The sequence below is a fragment of the Morus notabilis genome, unplaced genomic scaffold (genome assembly GCF_000414095.1).
Source record: "Morus notabilis unplaced genomic scaffold, ASM41409v2 Scaffold39, whole genome shotgun sequence".
Taxonomy (NCBI): domain Eukaryota; kingdom Viridiplantae; phylum Streptophyta; class Magnoliopsida; order Rosales; family Moraceae; genus Morus; species Morus notabilis.
Window position 1 is genome coordinate 304888 of NW_010366566.1, and position 9318 is coordinate 314205.

General features: G+C 34.5%; 3 protein-coding genes across 3 annotated transcripts in view; 1 reads left to right on the forward strand and 2 right to left on the reverse strand.

Moving 5' to 3' along the window:
• Positions 1-805: 805 nt before the first annotated feature.
• Positions 806-2739, reverse strand: LOC21403424 (tRNA (adenine(58)-N(1))-methyltransferase catalytic subunit TRMT61A). The gene is made up of 4 exons (XM_024173770.1): positions 2615-2739; positions 1895-2353; positions 1374-1618; positions 806-1266 (listed from the first exon to the last, which is right to left on the reverse strand). The coding sequence occupies exons 2-4, from the start codon at positions 2341-2343 to the stop codon at positions 1028-1030; spliced, it is 933 nt and encodes a 310-aa protein (XP_024029538.1). The 5' UTR covers positions 2344-2353; positions 2615-2739; the 3' UTR covers positions 806-1027.
• Positions 2740-5002: 2263 nt separating this feature from the next.
• On the reverse strand, positions 5003-5727 carry LOC112093990 (ubiquitin-40S ribosomal protein S27a-like). The gene has a single exon (XM_024173754.1). It carries the CDS (start codon positions 5642-5644, stop codon positions 5174-5176), a length of 471 nt encoding a protein of 156 aa, XP_024029522.1. The 5' UTR covers positions 5645-5727; the 3' UTR covers positions 5003-5173.
• A 2341-nt stretch (positions 5728-8068) lies between these two features.
• Positions 8069-9318, forward strand: part of LOC112093993 — a 2096-nt gene continuing 846 nt past the window's right edge. The window contains exons 1-4 of the mRNA XM_024173776.1: positions 8069-8406; positions 8512-8545; positions 8696-8869; positions 9184-9273. Coding sequence (XP_024029544.1) covers positions 8069-8406; positions 8512-8545; positions 8696-8869; positions 9184-9273 — 636 coding nt within the window. The remainder of the gene's footprint in view (positions 8407-8511; positions 8546-8695; positions 8870-9183; positions 9274-9318) is intronic.

Genomic DNA, 9318 nt, shown 5'->3' on the forward strand with positions numbered 1-9318 from the left:
ATGGTGTTGACTCGTCAGTATCTTCTAAAGCATCGTGATAAACGATGAAGATAGTGATGAAATTGACTCGAAATAAAATGACATGTCACACTTGCCACGGAATTGAGTGGAGAGGGAATGTGGATTATGTTACCAAGAGAACTTTAGTCAATGTTTGTAATTGTGCACAGGGAAAAATATCCTATCGGTATTGGTTGTCTTGTCCGATTGTAATCCAAAATGCATAAAATATACAAACTTTTTATTCTGTATCATAGGAGCCGTAAGGTCAACGAGTGAGATTAGGACTTCATATATATGCTTCCTATTGGTATTGGGTGGTGGTTAGGGCACATTATGATAAATACTGAATTTGTTTTTATTATATATATATATATATATATATATATTGGCTGAAAGATATGTGTACTGAATTTGCTGAGCCAGAGATGTGGCTTTCAGTGCTTTTCAATGCCAGATATTTCTCCATGGTATAATTTGGAGTGCCACTTACCTGGGACAATTGTTTGGCAGGAACTCACAATTGCTTTTACAGTTAAGCCTCTGTTTGACAAAAGATTTGATCCACAATTCAAACCTTTTCGTTACAGAGTTACTTGAGTCTTGTGTTTGTGAAGTTGAAAGTCAAGCTCTTGAGAAGATATATGATTATGTGAATGAACTACTATCTCAAAATAAAAGTACTTCACAAAACACTCTTGACCACATTTGATTTTTGAGAAATGTCCTTAATTTAATACTGAAAAAAAAAAAAAAAAGCTCAAAAGCCACAAGCCATATTTTTCTCAGGCTTAGCCCAACTTCATTCACTGATTATACTCGCAGACAACAAATATGGTGACCATCAAATCCTCTCTGTGTTACATTCTCTTTCTTTTCAATAAATAATTTGTGAAATTCAAAGTGCCCGATAATTACTAATCAAAATTGCTACCAAGAAGATCAAAATCTTGGAGTGGTCAAAAGTTATTTTACAAGAAAATGAATCTTATAACCTCCTACTTAAATGGAAGAGGAGCTAAATAATCTATGAGCATTTGAGTCTGGCAAACGTCAAATAGCCAGTGTGACCTTTAGCCTCAGCACATGGCCTGGCCATTGCTATAGAAGACCTTTGAAATTCCTGCACGTTGCTTCCTTCACTTGATCGCTGTCGCCTCTTGCGTGGAAGAGCCCCAATAGAAACACCATCATCGCCCTTGCAGCCTTCCATTGTTCCTTCTCGAACTTCATACGCGCGGAGGAGTATCTCAAATGTCCTTATATCTATATACAAGCAGAAGATCCAAAAATGACGGAAATTAAAAGTAAAAATAAAATCACATTGAGCATGAAAGTCCAAAAAACACAAACCACATTGGATGATAGTTTACCTGTAAAATTTGATCTGAGAGTTTCGCATGCTCGTTGAACTTGCTCGATACATGGAGAGAAGGAACACAAAATCCCATCGTCTTTCAACATTTTACCTGCTGAAGGAATAGCCAGCCAGGGTTGAGGTAGGTCCAGGAAGACGGAATCCACCATCCCGGCAAATTCATCAGGAAACCCTTCACCCTGAATGTCTCTGACTCCGACAGTGACCAAGCTGCTTAATCCCGTCTTCTCCAAATCCCCCCTGCAGATATTTATAATGTCAAGCTGTGAGGTAAGCTCTTTAGACACCCAACAATATCTTTAAACCTACATGCCAAGAAGTATTAATTTACTTGAATCACAACTCAAAGATTGGACTTCAAGTTACTTCATAGGTTTGAACTTTGAAACCTTTCTACTACAATGTTTTTTCTCAAAAAATTCAAATTTCTGTTCAAACCTATGAACCATACGACACCTATGTTTTGGAAAGTAAAAAAGTAAAGCTATTCATCAAGTGAAGATTCCAAACTCTTACCTAGCCGAAGCCGCTCTTTGTTCATGAAAATCGAACGTATAAACATGCCCTTTGGGAGCAACTGCCCTTGCAAGTGAAGTAGTTAAAGACCCGCTTCCGGTTCCCGATTCAAGAACCACACAACCCGGAACAATTTCCAAATACATGATCACAAAGCTAATATCAGCAATATAAAGGATCTGGGTTCTGTGGCTAAGAACCAAAGTCCACAACTCGGGAGTTGGAGCAAGCAAGTAAATGAATCCACCCTTGTTACTGAAAACCTTTGTCCCAAAAGGCTTCCCAATCCAATCTGAATGTTTAAACACACCAAATCGGTTTTGGAGTACTGAACCGTCGCATACTCTGACAGCTTTCATGCTGTCATGCCTCTCATAGATAATGACCAAATCTCCATCACTAATGCGACGGGTAAAAGATAACTTTTTTTCTGGGTCTATAGCAAGCATCCTTTAAAATCTGAAAAAAATAATAATAATAACAATGGTCGAAATTATTAACCAAAATATTTGGATGTTTGAATGTAAATTGAAAACCCCATTAGAAGAAAATCCAAAATATTTGAATTTTTATAAACTTGCAAGCAAATCATGGTCTAACATGCTATGTATTAGCACGGAGTTGATTCCAGAAGTTGAAGAATGAAAGCAAAAGAAAGAAAATTTAATTACGATCAAGTTAAGTTAAAAAAAAAATGGAAAAGAGCTCGATAATACGTACTGAAAAATTAGGGGGATTCTATCGGAGAGAGAGAACTCGAAAGTCAAAAGAGTGAGGGTTGTGAGTGATCTTTGAAATCGTTGGCTTGTCCGACGGAGAGGGCGGGGAAGCTGAATAAAGGAACATTGGACGGCGAAGAGAGAGGGAGAAACTGGAAAGCAGGCAAGAATGGGCTAGGGCTTGGTATCACACTCATGATTTTGGGCCTATATGGCCCACGACTAAAGGACTTGGGGCTGAAGTTGAAGTACTTTAGCCCAATAATGTAATAATTGGAAAATTTTGATTTTTTCTTTTTTAATGATGAATTGGAAAATTGGTGTTGAATTATATAAGAAAAATACACAAACTCTCCTTTAAATAAGCGTATTGAAGTGTGACCGCACCTGTTTACAACTTCAAAAAGAAAAAGAGAGAAAATTACATAATTTATTTTTAAGAGTGTATGATTTTAAATTTTTACCTTTCATTATTAATTAATATCTTTTTATTAGTATAGTTATTTGATTAAAAATATTATTAATCAATAGTAAAAGATATAAATCTTGACTTATGTATTTTTAAAAGATATTTATCTCTTTTTTCTTTTAAAAAATTAATCTTTTCTCATAAGTTCGAGACCAGTTTTTGACACCCTGAATTATAAAAGCTATAATAAGATAACTCCTATTTTTTAAGGATTAAATTTTAGATTAATTTTTTAAAGAAAAATATATATGGTGTTGTGTATTCTCCTCTGTTTATTTTGTATGCAGTTTCTTGTCTTTAAGACATTGCTAGTTTTTTTTTTTTCTTTGCTAAATTACATTGCTTCCATTTAATGATAGGCGATAACAATTTTTGGTCAAGAGCAATAGCATTGATATGAATTTTTTTTTTTTTATCGTCTTATAATCACAATGTTTGTATTTTATTGACATGCAAAATTTCAATGGAAATCTTGAATATTAATTTTCTTTCTAAAATTATAATTAGTGATAGTATGAGACACAATAATAATAAGGGATAAAATTATTTTAGTGTTTTGTGTTATAGTGAAATATGATCTTGATATCCTATCTTTTTGATAATATTAAAACAGTATCTCAACGTTTTCAAAAACATATTTTTAGTACTCTAAAGCTGATTTTTGAGATATGAAATGACTTTAATACCCTTTTTATTTAATTAATCAAAAACTAATAGATTTAGAAAAAAAATCAATTGCTCATTCAAAGTATTGATGGACCATTTGTGAGAACACCCCGAAATTTATATACTCTGCCAAGGAACAGAGTAATTACTTGGTTTATAAAAAAAAGTATGAACCAATCTTTCTATTATTCATCACTAGAATTAAGGGAGAAATATCTTAGGGAAAACACAGTGGATGAAAGACGGCACGTCGATATGCTAGAGGAGTAATTCGCAAACAAAACTGTAGCGTTTTTCTGCAACAATAACAAAACTACGAAACAATACAAAAGACACAATCAGACGCCAGTTTTTGACCTTGTACTAATGCTAAGCTTACCATTTACCAGCATACTTGTCTTGATCAGTGTTACAAGCAGCAAGCTAAAAGATTGTAGAACACAACGCACCAACAAAAGAGCAAGCTAAATCATCAGAAAATACTGAAAGGAAGGAAAGAAGAAAAATTCCCAAACCACGAAGGTAACAAATTATCTGCAGGAATCGCAATCAGAATTCAGAGGCATTCACTAAGTTAAAGTGTGCATATCGAAAGAGCCAAATAAAGAGCTACAAGTAGTCACAACGTTCAGATGCTATTTATTATACTGGTGGAAATTCTTCAGCTTTTCAACACAAGATCATAAATCAACTTTGTACAGAAAACTCTTTTTCTAATCTACAACTTTGGCACTGAGATTCTATAATCTAGTTGCTGATCACAACTGACTGTTAACCTACCAAAAACTTACTTGTGTGAAACAATTCTCTCTCAAAAGCAAACAAAGGAAACGCAAAGAACTAGAAAATGGTAGGAGGTAAAGAAAATAGAATGGAAAAACACGGCATATAACCTAGGCGATGAAAATAAAAAGAAAAGAAAGCACCCTTCATTTAAAATCTCTCCTATCAAACAATCAATCCATTCCCTCCATTTATCTCTCCTATCAAACAATCAATCCATTCCCTCACTTTATCTCTTGTAAGATTGAAATCCTTACGCCTCTCCCTCCTTCCACTTCCCCCGTACCAAACAAGCCCTAAAGTCTAACCAAACCAAAAGAAAAAAAAAAATAACAAGCATTTAGATCAACATAAGACTACAGATTCGATAAGTTCAATCTTATCCAAACATCACTACATTTTAAACAAAAAGAGATCCGGATGAAAACTAACAAATGACTTATAATAAACACAAACAAATATTGCACCATATAATTCAAAAACAAGCCGGAATAAGTATCATAATAAGTAAGTTTGATCAACTGTCAATTGACATAATAAAAAATAACAATTTAGCCCAGAATGATCAAAATCCACATCACAAAAAAAATTACAACCTAAAAGACACGAGCTTTAAAAGGAAACAGAAAAAGCAGAGTTGAACTAATCACCACCGTTCTTCTGGTAGACATAGGTCAATCCACACTTTCCACAGAAATGCCTGTCAAAGTGGTTGGCCATGAAAGTCCCGGCCCCACACTCGGCGTTCGGGCACTCCTTCCTCAGCCTCTGGACCTTCCCCGACGCGTCCACCTGGTAGAACTGAAGCACGGCGAGCTTGACCTTCTTCTTCTTGTGCTTGATCTTCTTCGGCTTCGTGTAGGTCTTCTTCTTTCGCTTCTTGGCTCCTCCTCTGAGCCTGAGAACCAGGTGAAGCGTCGACTCCTTCTGGATGTTATAGTCGGCGAGGGTTCGGCCGTCCTCGAGCTGTTTTCCGGCGAAGATCAGGCGCTGCTGGTCGGGAGGGATTCCTTCCTTGTCCTGGATCTTGGCCTTGACATTGTCGATGGTGTCAGAGGACTCCACCTCTAGGGTTATAGTCTTGCCCGTTAGGGTTTTCACGAAGATCTGCATGGTTGGTTGGTTGGTTGGGAGCTGCCAACAATGGCCGATCGAGGAGAAAGAAGACGACGTATATAAGGAGTGGAATGGATGGCCGTCGAATTAGGGTTTTTGGTGGGACTGCCGTTTTCGGGCTTGGGTTAGTCAGAAATCTTCTGGGCTAGGCTTGATCAAGAAAGAAATGGGCTACTATATGAGGCCCATTTAGCATACGACATTTCGTTTTGCGTCAGAGGAAGGGCGGAATATGGAATATCACTAGTAGAATCAACTAAAATTACTCATATTTAACAAGAATGAAAATATAACAATTCTAAAAATGTATTTCAAAAAATAGTATAATCATATAGAATTTCGTAATTATTATAGTGATTGTCACCTCTAATGTTATGCGATTTACCTCACTATATGATAATTATTAATTGGGAATTTCTCTATGTTTTCTATACACCGGTATTCTTTACTTAATAGCCGTTAGATTTGTATTACTTTTTTTATCTAATTTAAATTTTAACTAAATTTAATATAAATTTGATGAGACTGATAAGTAAAAAACGTTAATATTTTTAAAAAATAAAAAACACTAGATAAAGTCTCTTATTAATTATCTAATTTTGTTATTTGTAAAGTAATTTAAAATTTTGACCTTTTACTACGTGTCTAATTTTTGTCAAAATTAACAAGACGTGGAGGATAAAAAGGACAAGAAAAAAGAGGTAATTAATATTGTATTAAAAAGTGTTTTTTACGTTTAAATATTAAATTTGTAATCAGTGTATCAATTATAATATTACATTTAAAAAAAAAGCGTGAAAAATGCAAACTAATCTTTTTCAGTCAATCCATGGAAAAGAAACAGAAAGAAAAAAAAAAAAAAGAATGAATCTTTATCCATCCAAAGAGAGAGGCGAATAAGGACAAATTAAAGCTACATTTATTTCACCGATTTAAATTTAAAATTTAAGTTTTATTATAGTAAAAAAATTTTACATAAAATTATATCTCAATTTAAATTAAAAACTCGAATCACTAAACTAAATGAACCAGAGAGTAAGAGGAGGAGAAGTCGTTGTGTAGATTACAATCACAGGATGTTTAATTTATGTATTCAGAATCGTGATTTAGAACTATTTTCATTTTACGTGTATTTTTATAAAAAAAAATACTTTAAAAATTATGAATCATAATTTAAAATAAGAGATGAATATAAGAAATAAATGACCCCAAATTAGATAATAAATCCAATTCAAAATAACTGGAAAACAAGAACGTCACTCTCGCAATCCAAAAGACGTGAACTTTATTACGCACGGAATAAAACAGAAAACAAATAAAGAAGGAAAGCTCAGCCAAGAGCGGAAAGCTCACCAATTAACTCTTCTGTTTCACATTTCTCTTCTGCCATATAAATTACAAGCTTTTCTTTTATCTGTCCGTTGCTCGCCCTGTAAGTTACTTTATTGTTCCAAATTTTTTCCTTTCTTTCTTAAATAGTTTTCAATCCAATCTGTTTGGTCTCTGAGAAATAGAAGGTAAAAATATGGAAAGTTGAGTTGAAGAATGACTCTATAGAGTTTCCGTCTCTTATCTTTTCTCATCAGCAACGAAATTGTGAGAAAATGAAAAGATATGTATTTTATATAAAAACTTTCACCCTTTGTTTTGTGTTTTCCTTTTGATTGTTAATAGAACGCTTGTAGGATTAGGGGTACTCCATCTTGTTATGTTTTTTTTTTTTTCTTTTTGGTGTTATGATAGTAGAAGGTTTATATATGCTTTATTTTGGATTTTGCTTACTTCTTTTGCTGAAAGTGATCATCAGTTTTTTCATCAATGTACAATCTCAACTTTTTGCTGGCGTGATCATAAACAAGTTTATGTTACGAATTAAACACTCTTAAGTATTTACTACTTAGAGCAATAAAATCGCAGAAAAAATCATACAAAAGAACACATGCAAGATTTATTGTGGGTCGCCCTCAATGTGAAAGTTTCACTTTCAACGGTTGCAGTCAGTGGCGGAGCCGCTTGAAGATGAGCGGGGCAGCCGTCCCACTCAAATTTTAAAAAAAAAAAATATTACCTTTAAAAATTTTAAAATTTTATATTTAAACCTTCACCGAAATAATATATGCCCCCACTAAAATAAATATATTTTTTTATATGTTCCCACTAAGATAATTTGTTAAAAAAAATATAATGTACGCCTCCATTGAAGTAAAAGGTGGTTACAGTGGCGATGAAGAAGATGATTACAAGAAAAGCGCATACCTCTTAAACTCACTGTGTTTTTCTCCAACCCCTCTTTTAATCTTAGAAACGACAGCCCCTCAATAAAAAGATTGATCAGCGTGTATAATTAGGCTCCAATACTTAATAGTTTAGTCATACATAAGAAATTGGATTAACAATGTACGCCATGATTTCTATAGCAGGATGGAGCTAGAGGAACCGGCTGACACTACCACCCTGAGTTATTGGTTGAACTGGAGAGTCTTGCTATGCGCAATTTGGGTACTAACACCTATGGTTTTAGCATCATTGATGATGTGGAAATATGAACGCCCCAACATGCATTTAACATCTGACAGAAGAGACACTCATCAGGGTCTAAATCAGCCTTTCTGCGACAATGAAGCATGGAGACCTTGTTTCAAACAAATCCACCCCGTTTGGTTGCTCGGTTTTCGGCTTTTCTCTTTCTTGTTACTTTTGGAAACGTTGATTTTCAAAGTTCTTATCAATGGAGGTCGCATATTCCTCTATTATACGCAGTAAGATTTATCTTAACTTTTGAGCACATAGGCTTCCCCATGTTCTTTTGATCGTGTGTTGGATTTCTTCTTTTAATTTTGTGATGTATTTTGGATGCTGGGCAGATGGACTTTTACCTTGCTTACTGTTTATTTTGGGGTATGTCCAAGCTTTTTTTTAGCCATATGTCTATATTTGTATGCTGTGAAGTGTCATTCTTAAGGACAAATATTTTTGGATAACCATCCATTTTTTCTATCGAAAAGATTTTAACTTTCCATCTTATTCCGATTTAACTTTTCGTTTCAGTGTGGATCGCTGCTCTCGGCTTATGGTTGTTTCCAGTATATCAATCTAAGTAGATCAAGTGTTTCTAATGTTGAAACAGATGCAGAACATGGATCATACATGCCTCTCGTGTGTGAGGAAGCCACAAATGGAGTCCGAAAAAGAAGCATCTCTAATCCGCAAGGGGAAGATTTGGTTTACACGACTACCAGGGATTTGGAATTATGTCTTTGAAATCATGTTCCAGGTAAATTTCTTCCCAAGAATTTGTAGTTTCTCCTCGTTGCAGAAAAGGGTCTTGACCAATTGAAGTGGAACTTACATTTATGTTGAATAAGGCTGTCAGCTATTAGTGATGATCCCTTTTTATGTCAAGGAATTAATTAATGAAAGTTGATCTCTTGTTAAGCTTTTGATTAGCTATAAGCTTCTTTCCAACTATAAAAGGCCTTCATGGGCTGCATACTTCACCTAGACTCATATTGTCACTTCTTTTAATTTGTAAACAGATGAATGCTGGGGCAGTGATGCTTACTGATTCTGTTTATTGGTTAATTATATTTCCGTTTCTCACCATCCAAGATTACAATCTAAATTTTGTAAGTATACCGGCATTCTTTACTCTGCCTCTCATCTTATTTTGT

Coding starts and splice junctions, on each gene's coding strand:
- LOC21403424 (XM_024173770.1), bottom strand. CDS start 2,343: ATGCTTGCTATAGACCCAGAAAAAAAGTTATCTTTTACCCGTCGCATT. Junction 1,619..1,894: donor CAAAGAGCGGCTTCGGCTAG/GTAAGAGTTTGG, acceptor AAATATCTGCAG/GGGGGATTTGGAGAAGACGG. Junction 1,267..1,373: donor TCTCAGATCAAATTTTACAG/GTAAACTATCAT, acceptor GCTTGTATATAG/ATATAAGGACATTTGAGATA.
- LOC112093990 (XM_024173754.1), bottom strand. CDS start 5,644: ATGCAGATCTTCGTGAAAACCCTAACGGGCAAGACTATAACCCTAGAG.